This window comes from Podarcis raffonei, chromosome 3 (assembly GCF_027172205.1).
Source record: "Podarcis raffonei isolate rPodRaf1 chromosome 3, rPodRaf1.pri, whole genome shotgun sequence".
Taxonomy (NCBI): Eukaryota; Metazoa; Chordata; class Lepidosauria; order Squamata; family Lacertidae; genus Podarcis; species Podarcis raffonei.
The window spans coordinates 38,584,460-38,604,822 of record NC_070604.1 but is presented as its reverse complement, the minus strand read 5'-3'; the positions used below and the strand labels follow the sequence as shown (position 1 = coordinate 38,604,822).

At 39.3% G+C, this 20,363-nt stretch overlaps 1 protein-coding gene across 5 annotated transcripts in view; it reads right to left on the bottom strand.

Annotated features, from left to right (window-relative positions):
* ADGRB3 (adhesion G protein-coupled receptor B3) overlaps positions 1 to 20,363 on the bottom strand; it is a 453,891-nt gene that overhangs the window by 283,951 nt on the left and 149,577 nt on the right. For 4 of the 5 annotated variants that reach the window (XM_053381170.1, XM_053381167.1, XM_053381166.1 and 1 more), the window contains exons 3-5: positions 15,426 to 15,536; positions 7,267 to 7,428; positions 2,270 to 2,434 (exon numbers count right to left, since the gene is read on the bottom strand). In XM_053381170.1, the coding sequence (XP_053237145.1) occupies positions 2,270 to 2,434; positions 7,267 to 7,428; positions 15,426 to 15,536 (438 nt within the window). The remainder of the gene's footprint in view (positions 1 to 2,269; positions 2,435 to 7,266; positions 7,429 to 15,425; positions 15,537 to 20,363) is intronic. The other variant, XM_053381168.1, reaches the window with a different exon arrangement.

The following is a 20,363-nucleotide window of genomic DNA, read 5'->3' as shown; positions in this document are numbered from 1 at the left end:
ACAGAACTTAATTGCACTGCAGGTGGCTGGATCTCTTCCAACTCTACAATTCTATGAACTTAAATTTAATTTCTTCCTATTTCGATTCTACGGCACTATGATATTACAGGGAAGAGGCAGGCCAAACAAATGATTACAGAGTATGACATGTTTATGAAACATGATTAGGTATTGTGAAATTGGTTGAAATGAATGGTTAGCAGGCTACCCAAGATTCCTTAGCTACTGATGCCCATGAACTGCACTGTAGTCTTTACACTTGACTTTTGCCTCCATCTACTAAACTTGCTAAGTAACTCTGATGGTACTCTATCATTTAATATTGCTCTAAATCATGGGGATTGTTGCTGCCATAGCTAAGTATATCTTAAACTACTTTTTCCTTTTCCATTTCCTTTCAGTAGCAATTTGGGAGAAAGAAAATCATTGGAGTAAAAGAATTTGAACACAAGAAATGTTCAGTATAGTCCCAACAGTAGGTGCCATGCAGCTCGTAACATGTACATGTAGTTATGCTTCTTACTCAGGTGTAGTCATGGAGTAGCTGTCAAAGACTTCACTTAAAGTACCACATAGTTATCACCTGGGCATTATACTGGCAGTCCAAAGTTTTGAGTGGTATTGCTTCCACCCTGGTAACAGTGCCCCAACATGCTGAATATTTCAAACAAATGGACCAACATGCAGTACAAAGCAGACATTTATAGAATTTATCAATGGGTACTATGCACTGGACAATATCAGAACGATGAGTTTTCAGATGCACCTTATAACAGTTGAATTCCCACATTCTTACTAAATAACCCACTGCTGTCTTCTGTAACTTGTTGCAAACATCCTCAAGCATCTCAGCATATAAACGTGTGGCATCTAGAGAATGAAATGAGGTCCTTTTTTCATTCAGCTGCATTTTTGTTCTGTGAACCACCCTGTGCATCACAAAGTTCCATGGCATGAGCAGAGCTCTGTTCCTTGTTCTCTGGGTCCCACTCAGGGCTCTTGAGACATCATTTGACTATTAGATGCACATATATCCAATGCATGTTTCATATATTTTATCTCTAGTGGCCAGGATTCAAAGAACTAGTTAATGTAAGCCCAATAACATATTCAATGTTGGTATTTCTTTCCGTTGAGCTGTGGACTCCTGTGCCATGTCACCAAGGCAGGATTAAGATATTTAGGGGCCCCAACCACTTAAAAGATTATGGTGCCCTCAATATGTAATTTAAAATAAAAACAACACTAATACATAAAATGAAATAAAGTTTTATTTTTCATTCAAATTCTTTATTAAAAATATTTCCCTTTTTGTGCCCCTGCTTTGCTTAGTCAGTCTATTGGGCAACCCAGCACTGCATTCTACGTACTGTTTAAGAAATTCCCCTTCATGTCAAAATGGCTTGCTATGTGGCCATGCTTCTCTTTAAGAACCACAGGCCTGAAGACCCCTTCACAAAATGACTTGTATGGTTCTGTGGATCCCACCTTCTACCTCCAGGTTAAGGGATAAGAAACAGAGCACACTAAAGCACCAGCTCTAAGGATGGAGTGAGAATGCAAACAAAGCATGCTTGACTTTGCAAGCACTCCTGCTTGAAATGTCACAAGCAGAACCGAGACCCATGTTTCTGCTTTGTTGAACCCCAGCCTGCAACTAGCCCCTCTTCCAAGACCCTAAAAGAACCTAGCTATAGAGAAGGAGGATGGAGTGAAAGCTAGTGAAGGACTCTTAATAAAGAAGGTCCAGGTGGGCTGCCTCTCCAGCAGCAAGTGACACACAAGAGTGCCTTTTCCCACTGGAGAATCATGGACCAGACTATAAGCTGTATGATTCCTAGAAAGATATGACTCTCTGCTCATCATTTCCAGCCAATGGTGGCATGTGGGGCCTCTTTTCCTTGGAGCTATTCCTTCTCTACAATGAGGGGTTTCATTTGTTTTTTGGGGAAGGCGACTGAGAAGCATCCAGCAAAAGGCTGGCTGGCATTTGCAGCCATCAAGCTGCACACTCAGAGAACACCTTGGAGGACTTCCAAGCATTCAACTTTAATGTCCAAGGTGCACAGATGTTTTCTAGGGAAAACACAAGTTTACTTTCCTCTTTCTAACTAGCCCTGTTAGGGTCCCCATAATGCTATAGGAATGCATCCTTCTTGTAGAGTTTAAGCTCAAGCTGCACAAAACAACAATGGAGACCACAAAGGTACTACACTGGAAAAACAAACAAACCTTGTAAGTAGCAAACAGTTATTCTATATATGCTCACCAGGGCAAAGAGCAATATTGCAAGGCTTATGCTGTGTTTCAGGTCCATCACATGATCTTCCCCCATACTGGGGAGGTATACATGACCTTGTTCTAGTTCTTTGGCCTCGACCACATGTGAATGAGCACAAACTCCAAGGTGACCATTCCTCCCAAACTCCATGTACTGTAATAAAGCAAAGAGGCTTTAACAAGAAAATAACATGAGTAGCCAAGTGGGTTAAAAACATAGTAAAACTGTAACTTGAATAACTTGGCCAGCATCCGAAGGAAGAAAACAACAACAGCATTTCCAGCATTCACAAATATAAGTTAATCCAAGTTTAGAGCATTGCAGCATTAGTGATCAGCAAGCTAGGCTTATGATTGCAACCTTTCATTTAATCTTAATCATAATAGGTGAATAGGACTTATAGATTGCAGATATGGCTAGAACCACAGCCTTCGGCCCAAGACATATGTTGCTCTTGTGTGTGTTGTCCGCTCCATTCATTTCACTGGACAGCTAGTCTACATGTGCAAAGGAAATGTAGGCAGAGATCTGTTTCTTCCACAGAATGAATGGGATACCATTAATGTTTAGAGAGCTTTGGAGATGCAATGGAATGTCTTGGACCTGAAGTAAACCACTGGAGTAGGGTAAATGTGTTGTTCAATAACAACACATTGTAACAAAGCCCAATATATGGGGCCAGTTTTTATGTCATGTATTTAGTTATCATTTGACAAATACAAAACAAATTGATTACCATCAGGTAAATGGATAGACATGATCCAGTAAATGATCACTTACACCCAACAATCACTCAACTTCTTATGCAGATTGTTTACTATACACAGGACAAAACTGATCAGGGCTCAGTTTTGACTAGGAAAATTCTGGGCAGCAAATGATTCAAAAAAGTATATGTGAAACAGTGGAATTTCCATGTAAGGTTTTTCGTAAGAGTTCAAAGCATGAACCACTGACATAATTTGATTTAGTTCAGATAGAGTTGCACTTTTCTGCACTTTGTAACAAGAATTTCACCCATTTATCAGTCTTACATAAATTAAAAAATAACCATTGCTTCAGTCACTTTCCTAAATTAGGATGAAACATAAACATTAAACTTCATTTGCTTCTATTTGTATACATTCACATGCAGATAGCATCTCTATTAAATCAATGGGGACAACCAAGATACATTAAGCACGCCTAAGTTTCTGAAATCAACAGGCCAGATTCAACTAAATGATTGTGCTAGCAGGCACCAGCACAGCAATTCCTCCTAGCATAATGAGACTTTCCTTCCTCTCCTCCCCCTGCATGCCCCCCATTGGCTTTGAGGGAGGTCAGGAGAACTCCCAGATGAGCATTGGGAAGGATTGCTGTACCTGTGCTAACAGAAAGATCATAACAGCATGATGTTGAATTCCTTTCTATAGCTGTGTGCAGGCAAACACACACACAAGCACAGTTTCAATGGGACATTATTACTCAGTTCTCATTCAGGTGATAAATCTGCATATGGATTATGTTCCTTCCAAGTGCAGAGGAGAGCTCAGAAATCTATACCCCTGTATCCATCTACAAGGAAAAGTAGGTGCCAGGGATAAGGGTGCCAGCCTAGTTGCCTCTCCTTGACATGACATTTTTCTAGGTGCAGTGATATATTCACAAAATCATGTGAGCTGCCACCACCTGCAGTTTATTCTATAAAGTCCAGGCTGAGTTTTAGCACCTCAGTGAGAACTAAGCCTAAGTATGCCTACAATACTTTGGATTGTGTCCAATGTCTATACTAATTGCAATGAAGAAGATACTCATAAACACCCTTTTCCTTTTTGTTTACCTCTTTCAACCCATATCTATCTATTTTAAAATGGAACAGGCACACCAATAATAGCAGGTTATTTGCAAACACTGTCAAAGCCTAAGACATGAAGAGGCTAAATTCCTTTATAAATTATTTCATCTCCAGTAAAATATTAATGAACGAAATGCCTAGAGCAAGTTTTGCTTGTCTGCTATCAATGGGGCTTTGTATGTATGTAGTTTTTTCAGAGGAAGCATCACAAGTGGGGTGAGGAGTTAGCCCTGTTCAAGTAAAGGGGAAGGATGTCAAGTCAACATGTGGAGAAATGCCAGGACTATGCCTGCCTACCCTGGAACCACCTGGCATACGCACATTTGATATAATATATAACTGATATATTTCTAGTAGAGTCTAATTCATATAATCATGATAATGAGCAATTTTTGAATGCTATTCTCTCCATTGGCATCCACCAAAGACACATTATATCCAAAATGTGTAACAGAGGTCAACCAGGGATCCATGCAGGTTTAATATTTTTATCTTTTCCTTGATGACATGACCAGAACTTCTGGTTATCAAGTACTGAATCAGATACCAAGTGGCTTAAATTATCTCCATTATTATGCCTCGAACTACGTTCAGATATGAAAACTCCTGTTTATCAAAATATGTTTGCATTTATCAAAGCATGTTGACAATTGCCAATTCCAAGAAGGGTTCCACCAGCTCTATCAAGGATCACATGCTCCTGATGTAAAACAGTATAGGCTTGCCTTTTCTACCCACTGCACCCACAAATGCTGGTCCAACCCTTCTGCAATTATATCTGAAGGGTTCAGCTGAAACAAGGTGTGTGAATTTTTTGTTAAAATGGAATCCAAATTCTATGCAAAGGAAATAAGCATTTTGTGTTCTGTTATACATAAATGGAAGCGGTGTAAAGTTAAAACTCTGACTTAGTCATCTTGAATGTTTTGCCAATGATTGCAGTATCAAGATTGGGATAAAAGTATCTGGCACGGATAAAAGATAAGTGAACAGGGACAAGAAAGTGATGGAGATAAAAAAAAGAAAAATGTGTGAGGAATAAAAATAGCATTTTTCTATTATTGTGAAGCCCCCAACTTCCTCTTGTTTTCTGGCTGGATAATTGCTATTTATATATATTTAAATTTTCATCCACAAACAGCAGCACTTAAAAATGAAAACTGAAGTTCTTAGGATTCATCTTCCCCTCTTCAGTTTTCTGATTCAGTGATATATCTGTAGACATATGGAACACATCCCTAAGTAATACCATCAGCTATGGATAGTCATTCTCATGAAAGCTAATTGCTTACTTAGATAATATATTCTACTTTAACTAGTGCCTTTCACTTTGGGATAGAAATTTATGCTCAGCTTCAGGCATGTTTTCTTTTGGAAGGCGATAATTAAGAGATCAGGAGCCAGTGTTGGGAACATATTGCCCTCCCTGTCCCACCACAACGATCAAGTTCCTTCACTCACTTAACCATAAGTAACTCAAACCAAAGTTCCTGTTTAACCAGGATTTCAGTGCAACATTATGCAAAAGTTAAGGTCAATCCTCACCCTGGTTAGCATTAACTGTGGTGAAGCTCGATGTCAACACTTCCTCTAAACATGGTAAGGGAGAAGGGATAATTGCCTTTAGAGAGTGGAGGAAATGAGATGATAGGGTTGCCATATTTAGAAGAGCAAAAAAGGGACACATTTGCCAATGTCTGCATTTAACTACGGATCACTATGGCGACTCTCATTTTACATACCCATGAAAAAGTGGACGTGTTCTGAAAAAAAGAGGACATATGGCAACCCAGTGTGACTTCTCATTTCTTAGCCATGGTCAGGTTTGAGTCAGTGCTATATCTGCACCAGCCCTATTTTTCTACCCTCATGAGCAAATCTAGCCATTCTCATATGCTGTGTGAGAGCCGGGCAGAAAAGTTGTGGGTATGTCTAGAGAATGAGCCTCTGGATTCCTTGAGACTTCTTCCTGAGGAAAGAAATGCTAGCAGACATTACTATTTGATGTTGCCAGAGTTAATATCACAAAGAATTCACTAGTATCCTCTACTGCTTTTAGGGTGTGTGATCCACTACACACTCCATTGAACTCAATGATGCTATTTTTTTAATATGAGACTATACTGTTAAAGTGGAAATGTAGTAATGATAAGACTACTGATCACTGCAAACCCCTGATTGTACATGTGAATGTTTTGGGGTGGGGGAGATGGGATAGTCTAAAGAAACCAAAACAGAGGTGCAACCTATAAGGCTGTGTTCACATGGAAGCTTGTTCCATTTACATGACTTTCCCCTAATTGTTAAGTTCTTCATTATACTTGATCTTTCACATGATGTAAAAGCCTATTTTGGAACTATAGGGGAATATAGGGTTTGGAGTTTGCTTCCATGTTATTTGATTTCAGATAAAAAAAATAAAATTCGTTTGTAAATAATATGGAAATGAATGTTAAGCCTGCGCTGTATTCTACTAAAGTTCCACTGTGCTCCACTATAGTTCCAGAAATTGCTTTTCTGTTGTGTGAAAGCTCAAATACTATATGGAAACTAACAGTTAGGTAAACTTTCTCAAAATGGAACAAACTGCATTGTGAATGCAGCCTAAATTGCCTGAAACCAAATCCACAAATGGGGGATAACAGGCAACATCTTCCCCTCATCCCACTGAATTCTCTGTTGTCATAGAATCTGGCAAAAGGCTTCACACAACTTGCTTGCCTCCAGAATTTGGAGGTGGAAAAGACCATTTTGACTAGCTCAATTCAAAGCAGAGGCGAGGCAAGAACCTTTCGTTGCCCAGCTGTCTTTTTCATGTTCAATTACCTCAGCTTTGGATTAACGTTGTGGTCATGTAAACCGATAAGGTAATGCAAAATATTACAGGGCTATTACCCCCAAGAGTGATAGCAGAGGCTTTTGCTTTAAAAAGCTGGAACTCGAAAATATGCTCTCAAAGCTGGTTGGCAGTTCCAAAAGCATGAATACACCACAAAGTTTTAAGAGATGACTAATAATCGCAGTCATTTGTCCTAAATTAAAGTCCCAGTGAGTTGGTTACAATCTTTAAAGAGTTAGCGTTTCAAGTGCTTAGCATTAAAACAGTTCAATAACATCCACAATTTCATTGATTGGCTGCTAACACTACCTGGACAGAGGGCAGTGTTATTGCAAACCCTTGATTCTCTTAAAGGGCCGCTGCAGTGTGTCCCGTAAGGTGATACACAAGTTCTGGTTCGCACCTGCGACCCTTGACCACAAGTAACTGAACATGTACTCCACTGGGCCCACTCTTCCACACCAGATTCACCTGTATCCAAGACAATAAACAAACATGAATACAGCAATGAGTATTAATATAGATTTGTAGTAAAATAATAATAATAATAATGGCATGCAAGCATCATTTAGAAAATAATAAGAATGATACTTTATATTTAAAATAAAAGATTCACTAAAATAAAGCACCTATGGAAAAATATGCAGCAGAGTCAAAAATAAACACTTGAAAAAGAAAAGAGTCATGTAATATGTGGCATTAAAAACAAAGAAACTGGGATCTGGTTTTACTGGCATTCACCATTTTAGTCCGCTGCCTTTCATTGTTCTAGAAATTGCACTGCTCTCTGGACCCTACACCAACAGAGAAATCTATTTTAGATGACAGAAGAACAAATGAATGCACATGAATTATAATTATCACATCAAAATGAAAGTGGAGGGATGACAGCAAAAAACCCCAACCACCCTCCATTTTTTAAATAAAAAAACTTGAAGGTTGTAATGTGCTTTTCTTTTTTAATCTATCATTTCTTTTTCTACTGGAAAAAGCTCCAAAAGTTTAAAGTATGAAACTTCTTCACCCTAGTTTGTGCTTTCTGAATAAAGAATGGCTTCTTCTTCTTACAGTTACACAAAGCACTAGATAAACACTGGGAAGAACAAGTTCGATTTTTCTTATTGCCTCTGTTACAAAAATACTGATTTCCCACATTCCAAATTAATTAAGGGGGAACAAATTAAAACTTAATCCGGACAAAACAGAGGTGCTCTTGGTCAGTTGGAAGGCAGCACAGGGAATAGGGATTCAGGCTGTGCTGGATGGGCTAACACAGATACAGGCTGACAGTTTAGGTGTGCTCCTGGACTCAACCCTGAGCATGGATGCTCAGGTTTCTGCATTTGTACAGTTGAAGCTAGTGCATCAGCTGCACCTAGTCCTTGAGATGTCTGATTTGGCTGCAACGGCACACATCTTAGTTGCATCCCATTTGGATTACTGCACTCTATGTGGTGCTGCTTTTGAAATGTGCTCCGAAACCTAAAATGGCTCAAAGAGCTGCAGCCAGATTGCTGACCATTTGGTTACAGGGAACATAAGACTCATTTGCTTTAATAGATTTTATGTATGTATATAGTTTTCCTTTGGTTTTTTTTTTTAATGGTTGCTGGGTTTTTCCTATGTATTTAGTAGTTCTCATTTTTATATGTAAGCCGCCTTGAGTCCTGTCTGGGAAAAATGTAGGGGATAAATAAATAAATAAATAAGCAAATAATAATAATAGTAACAACAACAATAATATTCTCACTTCCTCTGTGAAATGGAAGGCCTTGAGCGTATTTACTTAACCCACCCTATATACATAAAGTATATGAAAGGGATATTTGTCTTGCAGCCCTAATAATACTGACTAAAGTTTGGATCCAGAGGAAATCAGTCATGTTTAGTTAGCTAGTTGCCTAACACAAAACATTCTGTAGGTGACTTACAATCAAGTTTAAAGCATTAAGATTTTATTTAAGCCATCAATTGAAATCAATGGAGCACTTAAAAAATCATAATTAGAATAGGTCATGACAAATTATCCATGACAGACTTCTCCCATTTATTTCAATGGGACTAAAGCATGGCCAACTTCCTCTGGATTCAATACTCTGGGACCTGTTTAAAACATGGTAAAGATCTTGCTGCAGTAACAGTCTTGTAAACTCCTAAGTAAGGCTTTTAAATTTTATTTAATTTCCTACATGCCTGACATTTGCTTTTGCTTTTGTCAAGGTTGCTTAAAGGAAAGGCCAAAATGGAACCCATAGTCAAAGCTGTGCTCAATTTGTTCCTCATTATGTAAATTAAATCTATACACTGAATGCAAATGATCATTTATCCCACAATGACCTACTGACAGTGTACTAGCGTTAAAATCTAAATATTCAGTAATAATAGTGTTTTCTTATTCTTAATAGTACTTCCTTATTATTGAAATTTTCATTATTATTGAAATTGACAATAGTATCTCTTAGAGTGGTGAATGGCACTATTTAGTGGGAATAAATTCCAATGAAAATCCTCATTATGACATATTTTACATGGTTGTTTTTGTATATGTTTTTTTCAAAATTATATATGGATGTTTTATGATGGCCTATATTTGTAATGCCTAATAAAGGTTTGGCGAAGTAAGTAAGTAAGAAATTTTCATTTTCAGTGTTGTGTGGGTCTCTGTGATTTGATAATCAAAAGACAGAACACATGTATTATGACTGGGTATTGCATTTTTTGATTATCGGCAGTGACAAGCACTGCTGAGCAGGTTGTCTGAAATGCAGAGGAGGACAAATGTTCAAAGCAAGCTTCACCTAACCTCAATTTCTTCCTCATAAGTAGGGATGGGAGAACCTGTCAATTTTGGTTTCTCCCAGTTCTACATTGAAGTTCAGCTTCTGCATCAGTTTAAAAAAGCATAATGAAAATTCATCAGCAAACTTCTCCTAATGAACACATATGTATGGAATTTTGCCTGACATACATGTTTTTGCAAAGCATTTTACACCAATATAATGTGCTTTTATGTTATTTTCACTATTTTTATGCACAGTTTGGGTATATGTTATACATACACATTAGTTGGCTGGAGAACTGCATTGCAAAATTCAGACAAGTGTGAATTTTGAAGAATGGCTGCATTTTGGTTGCTCATTGTTTTGGAAATTGTGAAGTGCGCCTATAAATGCAAACTGAATCAAATCTCTTTCTCTTTCCCTATCACAAGTATCAAACGCCTTGGACCTTTGTCCTCCTTTGCATCTGATTACCCTACGGACAAATCTAAATGTAGTAATTTATCTCAAATTTCTATATGCACATTTAAGCTGCAAACAAGTGAATATTTATGTAACTAATTCCAACACAGGCAGTGACCATTTTACGTGTCTCTGACTGATATCTGATCAAACACACACTTGTCACTGCTGACCTGGAAGTGGCCTGAAAATGGGGGCAGAATGGGGTGGGCATATGCACGCTCCACCGATGTGCATGGGGTTCAATTTTTTCTATAGGCTGAACCACTGCCTATGCTTCATGTCGACTGAAATGAATGGGAGATGATGTTGTTTTAAATACCTTTTCCTTGCTTTGCTCCATTCCCTCAACTCTACACAATCTTGCCAGACAAGTGCCTCGTCTTGCTACAATGGTTCCTCGAGAGTCTGGGAACAACATGCAAATGAAACTCCAACACGAACAAGGATTTTGAATTCTCTTTGCTTCCTTTGAAAGAGGATGGGAAAATCTGCTTGCAGGCATGTAGGTGTGGGCCAGAGACCTCTGAATTGACATTTAATGCCTTGTACTAAATTAGGATACAAGGGATGTTTTACGTAGCAGTATGGTTTTACTTTCTCATGGGCTCGGTCCTTAAAGCATTGTTACTTTCCCTCAAAGCACTAAGGGTGATTTAGGCCATAAATAAATATTAAAAATTAATTTTAAAAGGGTTGCAAAAGCATGAGTTATTGACTGGAGCAGCTCATGAATCCATTTAACACTTACCTGCATTATAATTCTGCAATCCATTATGCCTAAAGAGAGGACAATCTGGAGGAATGCACAACTTGTGGTTGGAAAGGAACAGACAGTCATGCTGCAGTCTTGTGCTGTTAGGACCAATGACCACGATGCCCTGCTTGCAATAAGCTGTGTGCTTGCTGTGATATATGATAACCGTCTCCTTCCTTCACCATGCACTCAGCTGCCTAGTTTAGTCATGACTCGGCAACGTATTTCCCACCCACCTCCATCCTGCTGATCATACTTTGAAAGAGAAATAAGATGCATGGAGATGCAAGACGATGACAGTTTTACAATAAGCCAAAATTAATCCACATCTCTGCAGGAGCAGAGATCATGTCATCTTGTCTTTAGATATGCTTATACAGATTTGTTTCACTGCTTATATACAGATCTCCTCATCCTACAAAGGTTTCCCTGCGCCTTTCAATGGAAGGGGGCAAATGATGCATGTACAAAACTAGCTCTCCATGTTCTAGTGAAGTGAAGGGGACAGTCTGCAAGGGCAAAAGTTCTGTGTGAGCATCAGAGTGATAAATGAGCACATGAATGCAGCATAATTTCACCCCGAAATGTTTGGACATGTTGTATTGCCTGCTATCAGACACACACAATCTGCCACTCCCTAGCACACACACATTCCAACCCCCCCCCCCAATTTTTAGTAATTTTTTTTGTGTGTTTTTTTGGCAGGGGGCAAGGACGAGTTCAAGGAGAGAACAAATCCATTATTCTGAACAATTTCGACCATTTTGCAGAAATAATTGTATGGCATGACACGCAACCAGGATTTTATTTCTAGACTCTTTTTTTATTAATTTGTCTTTACATAAAAAGAAAATAAACCAGGAATAATCTTGAGTCACAGAAACAAATGAATTCCACATCCAAAAGTCATTTTTTATCAGGCTTATTAATTTCTGAATGCGTACAGGTAAATCTATGATGCATGTTAGAAGATCCTAATGATTCTACTGAAGGAGATACAACATTAATTTAACCAAGAGAAAAGAAAAGCCGCACAGTGAACCACATACGCAATGATCAGTACCAAAAAGGAAAAGGAAAAGAAAACTAGGATGAAAAAAAGAGTAAGAGATGGATATTAGTAACTATGTTGAAAAAAGCGCACAGTATTTTGTAAAATAAATTATTTTGCAGTATGCAAGCTACAGAATGGCCCAGCTTACATATAACACTTAACCAAAGTATGGCTTGGTAAGAACGAGCAAAATTGTGAGTACCCAGAGCAAAAATTGTGGCCACTTCACTCCTCCCCTGGTCCTGTTGCTGCTGCACTGCCAATAGGTAAGCCATGGTTTGGCTTAGCATTACATGAAGCCTCATGGGTTGTCTTCCCCAAGACATCAAAAGTGGTAAACCAAGAGGAAACCTTGGTTACATCTCATTGTTTGGGAGAGGAGCTACACAAACCATTAGTTTGGAGTTATATGCAGCACTGATCCAAAACATAGTTTAGTGCCAGGTAGCACTGCAACATGAGGATCAAGGAAGATGTGAAGTGCCTGTGATTTTTGCTCTGGATATCCACACACTTGTTTGTTCTCAGCAAGCCATAGTTTGGCTTAGCATAGCATGCAAACTGGACCACTGTTTCCTCGGTATTATGCAAGCGTTTTCAAGCGAGGATTTGCCTTATAATCATCACCTCTTCATATTTTTACAATGGATAGAGGGTACTGTTTTCTAGGACCAAAGTAAGTGCACTGAAGTATATGCTAAAGCAAAACTGCATATATATCTATATATATAAGAGGAGCTACAGCAGACTATGGCACAGTTCTATGGTAATTCTTTGGGACTAAGAAGCAGACTAAAAGCGCATGGGTCAGAAGAAGCTGATATAATAAACCTGCTGGAATTGTCAATAAAGTCCAGTGCTGCTGGAAGAGATATGTGACTAAATATCTTTTGGAATTCTATGTATAATTTACAGCTGTACATGGGCCACTGATTAAACCAAAGTTAAATCCTCTTATGCCCCTTGATTTCCTCTGAAGATTTTAAAGCGCACCCTTAGCTTAAAACCAGTGGGACTTAACAGAGCTTAACTTTGACTGAATCATACTTATATTTTCTAGGCATTATAACTGGGTTTCAAGGTATGATCCAGAGAGCCCCCTTATGTATGCCTCTTTTGAGAGTGATTTATATCAGATGTTTGTGGTGCTGTATCAGGTCACAGCCTCTTGTTCCCATGTTCAGTTAACATCCTTACACACACACACACACACACACACACACCCGTAAAACATGGGAGCTGTTTCAAGGTGGTATGATACCTCATTGCATGGGCACGTGTGAATAGTACAAAACCACTTGTGTGGGGCTGATCACATGGGTCTTTCCCATGGAAGCAGTACACTGTGAGAGAGCATGTCAATTCCATGGGGAAATATGCAAATGGTCAGCCCAGCCCATGTGGCCACATTATTCACAGTCATGCCCCCGCAGTGTAGGATTCTACCATATTGAAGCAGCTCCCCTTAAAGGTGAAGTTTTCCAGATAGTGATGTTCATGATAAGAGTCTTTTGCTTAATTTTGCTAGAATGTTTTGAGTGTTCCTACTCTAGAAGTATAGTGGCGTGCTATACCTATACTTTGAAAAATCAGGATGCACCATAATGGAATCATAGCTAATTTACTAATGTGGGTCTATAAGCACTATGGTTGGGGGGAAATGTGGGTGAGGGGATTGGTGGGTTCATGCTTAATATCTTGTACAGAACAAGACATTTCAGGAAACACAGTGTGCCATTTAGCACAATCAATGGATGGTAAGTTCAGAAACTGTGCTATTTGGGTGATAACTATAAGGTATCACTTGATAACTTGAACTTGTGCAACTTCTATAATCAGTCACCCCACAAGGGATCACTGATTACATCAATTACCCAGCAATGGATATCAAGGGTGGGAGGCGATATGATTATCATATGACCTACCACACAATAGCTAGAGCTTAGAAGCTTATAAGGCATCACCTACTCCTTAGATACAATGAAGGCCTCCATATTAAGATGTTAGATTTTGCTACATCTTACAAAACACTGTCATAACAGGTACAATGTATTCCTTGATTGCATTCTGAATACAATTTACTCCATCACACATACACTTATTTCATGGAATTACATGGAATAAGTGGTTGGGCGTTTGTGGCCTAATGATAAAGAAGCATGTGTACTAATAGCTGTAATTTACCCCTGAATAATCCCACTACAGTGTGGAGTAAGTGGTTTAAGGATAGTGATCCTAGTTGATAAATAATTATGGAGAGAAAGCTTCACTCAAAAGAAAAATGGCACCGAGCTTGCTGAAACAACACTGGTCTTTTCTTTTTCAGTGTAGCTTCTATGAGTAAATAATTCCATTTAGTGATCAATGTGCATAACTTTTTATTTGAATTGATGTATTTGGCCAGGTTCATTTGCTAGTTTTCAAGTGCTTCAACTGGTTTAGCAAACTTTCTGGCATCTGATCCAGATATAACCATGTGCAAATATGTATGCACAGCCTAAGACAATGACTGGGATCCCCTTCTGAGATGCAATGCACTAGTACACTTTGAAGTACCAATGAGAGCTGCACTCAATGCCTAACACTCACTCATCTGGGAATAAGGTAGTGGAACTTTTTGTTCCACCCATTCATATTTACTTCTGAGTAAGCATATACAGGTTTGTACGGTAAGTGCAGGTTTTTATTTTCAAGTCAACAGAATTGGATAATCAGGGCCTTGTTAAAGGAGCATTACAAAGAACATCTTATAAGTTGAACACTGAGGTTCTTTTATTTTCCTTTAGTATATTACTTCTGGTTTTCTGATTTCCCATTGAGTAACTATCCAGTCACTTTGAGGAGGAATCAAGGGAATGGGCCAACTCTGCTCCCACCCAGGAGAAGTGCAAACAAGTCTCATGGCTCCATATATCAGTACCTCTTTATTATTATTGTGCATGCTAATTGGCACCTTGTGTGGGGAGAGGAAAGGCACTCCCAGGGGCACAGATATGGCCCCGAGACTACTCTGTGAGTATCTAGGCATCTTATTAATGAAACAGGCATATGTGTCCTTAATAGGGGCTACACTTAATTTCCTTCTAAGAAGCTGTGTTGTTGTTTTGTGTGCTTTTCCTTAAATGTTTACATTCAACATCATTATTATATTAAAAAGATATTGCTTTATATTTAAAGGAGGACAAATTTAACAGTATTCACATTTGACACTGTTTGTTTATAAACAATCTGTCTAATTTTCGGCTACTTTATTTATGGACTTTAACTGGTGGCAAAAATAAAAATAAGAAGAAATGGCTTAAAAAAAGTATCAGCTTAGAAAACTGACAAATATGCAGCAAAAGATTATGGAGACATGCAGTGGCTTTTCTAAAATTAAACACAGTAAGTAGAAAAAATGTAACTAATGTATTACCAGTTTGTGCCATAAATTTAGCAGCATCAGCTTGTTCCTGAGGGACCCTTTTCTCATGAACAGATCGAGGTCGCTGACTTTTAATTGTATGATCTCCCATCATTCCAAATTCTAAAGACAGAATAAAGGTTTATGAAAGCTTGTGTGCAGACATTTCTCAAAAATTTACATACTATCTCATGCAATATGTTTGTCAAAAAATAACAAAAATAATTAAAAAACCACCTGGAGAGGGCACTGGTAAAACTTCAGACCATGGCAATTAACATCAACTTAGTTTGCTAGGCTAGATAAAAAATTATAATTAGGCTTAATTCTGTGTCTGGAGAGAGTTTTAAACCAGAGGCTTGTTTAAATAGGAAATAGAAACATATCAGTATTTTGACACATACTAAAAATCAGTTGCAGGACAAAAATCAGTTATTTAGACTGGAGACATTTTACTCAGAATATTTTAAATCAGTGCAAACCACACCAGAGAACTACCACCACTGAGTTAAGTGTTGTTGTTCTATGACAGAAGCTAGTGTTTCCTGTGGAGATCAATACCTTCCCTGCTCATCATTCAGCCTGATGGACTGGTAAGCATATCTTCATGAGAACAGAGACAATGTCACATAATGAAGTGGCCCATAAAATGCTCAGTGATAAGCTGGATGCAATGGCAGCTGTGTCTGTTACTTTCATTGCTTCAGAAAACTCTCATAGTTATTAACAAAGCGTGTGGAAGGCCCAAGGCTTTTCCCCCCTGCTGTTGATTCTAAAACAGAACTCTCTTTGATTTTAATAGGGGAAAATCTATGTTAAAAACTCCCATGTGGGAATCGTGAGATGCTGCTTGAAATAAAACCCAGCTCTGCTGATAATTTTCTTCACTGCCTTTGGCAAATCACTTAACCTCTAACAGCTTGAGCCTAAGATTTGCTATGCCTGTACATAAATGCTTATGACTGGGTGCCCGGACACCTACAGCCCTGCATCATCACAGTGTGTTTATATCAGTAACAGAGGCAGGTAAGCCATCACAATAAGCACCAGGGCGCCAAATTCAAGATGTACAGATGAGTTCCCTACAGCACACACAAGTAGGCCTCAATCACACTCATGGTGGGAAGTGCCTCAGGAGTGAGCAAGGCCACTGTGTTGGTTGAGATCACTGTAGCAGACATCATTAGTCCTTAATAATGTGAAATCCCACATTGCAACAGCCCCTTTTCCAAGCTCCTTCCCAGTGCTATTTTTCTAGAAAAGGAGGTGCCAGAATTCACTGTTCTCATGGAACAGCAATGAGGCCCACCTGAGATATGCCAGAACTAAGTTCCGGCAAGTTCCGGCTGAAAGAAAGCCCTGCTCCTTTCTATGAGCCGTTTTGTATATATAACAACCTCCATGCAAATGCCTCGGAAGAGAGTGAGAGCTGAGTGGTCACTATTGGGCTCACAGTCAGGTTCCATTTGTCTGTGTATTGATGGATGAAATCTGGAGTCTCAATGTGAAGGTTATATGCAAGGCAAAGATAGTTTGCATAAAGGCTGCAGTGGTCAAATTGTGGTGGTTGTGCGTATAACTCACACCTTGCTGTGCCAGTGCTCACAAATGACACCCTTCTGTGAGCGGGGGGCTTGCTATAAACCCAGTGACAGGCCCCACACTCCTAAGACATTTTGAGTTTTCTCTCCTAATACTTGAAAGGTTTTCATTTTTCCAAAATTGTACAAGTCCCTAAATATTCATGGTTCAATTTTATTTTTTATTTAAATAGTAATAATTATGGGAGGTGGGTGGCGCTGTGGGTAAAAGCCTCAGCGCCTAGGGCTTGCCGATCGAAAGGTCGGCGGTTCGAATCCCCGCGGCGGGGTGCGCTCCCGTTGCTCGGTCCCAGCGCCTGCCAACCTAGCAGTTCGAAAGCACCCCCGGGTGCAAGTAGATAAATAGGGACCGCTTACTGGCGGGAAGGTAAACGGCATTTCCGTGTGCTGCGCTGGCTCGCCAGATGCAGCTTCGTCACGCTGGCCACGTGACCCGGAAGTGTCTGCGGACAGCGCTGGCCCCCGGCCTCTTGAGTGAGATGGGCGCACAACCCTAGAGTCTGTCAAGACTGGCCTATACGGGCAGGGGTACCTTTACCTTTACCTTTACCTTTAGTAATAATTATCCATGCTAAGAATAGCTGCACATTTTGTATCCTATGGAGAATATTTATTTTAAAAACCTAATTAATAAAATAAATTTGTGAATTTTATGATATATTTTACATGAATTCTAAAACTATTTGTTTAATATTCAACCCATTCCCCCCCATGCTAAATTTAATCTTAATTTTACTCGATGGTTTGCATTTCCTGGTATAGAAACAATGTTTTTTAAAATTATCATTACTACTAGTAGTAGCATTACTACAATTATTAGAAAGTTCACTGGGAGTTATAGTTAAAAGTTGGAATTAAACAGATACTGTAACTATGGGGTTAAATATATATACGTTCCAATTAATAAACAAGTGTGAGAGTTCAACCCATTTGAGACCCATCAGCTTGTGCTGGATCCAGGCTACTGAAGGGCCCCTGAGAACAATGGTCTCAGTGGTTCCCTGCTCTGTGGGTGGCATCCATCTTTCTCCTTATCACTACCCCTGTTGTCACTGCTTCCTTTCTTGCCTATCCCTCTGTGCCTGATCCCCTTCACTTTGGATGAAAGACATTGTTATTTCTGCTCATTTTCCTCACCTTTAAAAGTTCTTGTTTAGATATTCTGAACAAACGCCAAAGATAGTAGATCTTCCAACAGCACAGTCCATACAGGTCCTACTAAGTTAAATGGAACTTGCTCTCTCATATGTGTTCATAGGATTGCAAATTCAATATATTAGGTGATTATCTAGCTTTATTGCACTGGACAGCATGAATAATAGAACTAATAGGAGGTTCAGATATTCAGGGGTGGACATTGGCAATGTGGCGTCCTGTGCAAGGCCAAAATTCGATGCCCCTACCCAGCCCTCATACTGCCTTCTCAAATCAGGGTAAGTGAGGCGCTAGGCTTTGGGGAGGAGGTGTGGGAACTCTGGCAGGGTCCTAGAGCCCTCCCATCTCCTTCCCAAAGCTGGGCAAGCACTAATAAGGCTTTGAAAAGGAGAGAGGAGGACTCAGGGACCCTGTCAGAGCCCTTACACCTCCTTCCTGAAGCAAGAGCTTACTAGGCAGGAAGATGCCCCTACAGCTTTGTGCTCTGTGCATGGAAATTGGTTGTGTTGCCCCAAAACCACCTCTGAGGACTTTGTCACACAGGGGCCAGAGAGCAAGGCAGAACTCAACCCAATATGGCTTCTAAATGGTAACAAATGTCTTCATGTCATGGGATAGCAGCTGAGTAGGATTACAGTTTGGTACCCAGCAATGTAGTGCTACCAATGATATGGGAAAATGTGTGCACACCTGAGGGGAGATTATTTACCCAAACAATATATATAGCAACAAGAAATACCCTGCGCTTACAGAATTTCATAATAGACCACACACATTGACTTAATCCATATTTGATCTCCAGTGACTTTATAGGTAAGGCAGTGGGCATACAATCACAGTCTAAAGATGCACTGAGGTGTAATGCCTATATTGTAATATGCATGTGTTGGAGAGAAGGCATGCAACCATAGGGCTCCTCCTGGATTTTAATGCACCATTAAAAAAAATAATGTAAACAGTAACAGTGAATGCCAGGCTGCTGAATCTCCAGTCTGTAGGTAAGAATTCACTGGGCTGTTTGGGGCTGATTGAAGATGCAGCCCAAAGCATCTGGAGGGCACTAGGTTGATGAAAACTGCTTAATGAACACAGCTTTGTAGTGCTATGCTGTAGTGCTGAAAATAAAAGTTCAAAGGTTCCCCTATTGGTACAACGTCACGATGAAACTAAATGGGCTGGCCCACTAATGTGCTCTTCCAGAGCTTCTTGAGATTACATGTACTACTAGTTACATATGACTGGAGCTGGATCATGGCCAACAGGTTTAGCACTGAGGTGCCATATACAAAATATATCAAATTTCCCCAAAAGCACATTGAAAATGGCACAAGGGTTGAGGGAGAAGAATGGGGATTCCCCATGGATGTATTTATGTACTTCTCTGGATTGTGGATAAGTTTCAGGGCTCCGCATCACTCCTGGTTTCAGCCAAAACACTGTTGTGCTGTGATACACCTAGTTGGTGTGATTGCCAGGGGTGGGGTGGGGAGATAAAAATCTGTATAAAAATTATTGCTGCCTCCTTGATATGGGTGCCCATACCAGCACATATGAAAATTTCCCAAGCCAAAATGCAAAATTGCCTGTCTGGAGAGATCTGCAAATAATCAGTATGAAGAGCTGTATTAGACGATTAATACTGAAACCAGCAAAGGTGCTTTGCTTCTATAGATAAGCTTCATTTTAAGACCCAGGAAGCTTGACACTTTTTAATGCATTATTCCTTTTTTCCATATTTCCTAGCACAGTTCTGTCACACCAAGTGAAACAGCACTGAGCGTTCAGCATCATTTGCTGCTACTTCACGTTGTTTTTCTAAATTTCCTCTCAATAGGTGTTTTAGTCACACCCACAACTGCCTGGTGTGTGTGTGTGTGTGTGTGTGTATATATATATATATATATATATATATATATATATATATATATATATATATATATTTTTCATCACTAGATGGCAGGATGGGCCTTAATTTTAAGCTGCAGATCGCTGCAGTAAAAATGAGAATCTGCTTTTTCTTTCTGTTTTTCCTCCTTCCATATTCTGCTCCAGCAAATAAGTAAATAAATAAATAATAAAAATCAGTAGGATATTCTCCTGAGTGAAAACCCCCAAAACCCAAATTATTAATATGAAGGATGAAGAAAACAGGGCAATTCTGATAGTCACTTTGATTCATCCTGTGCTTTGCTAA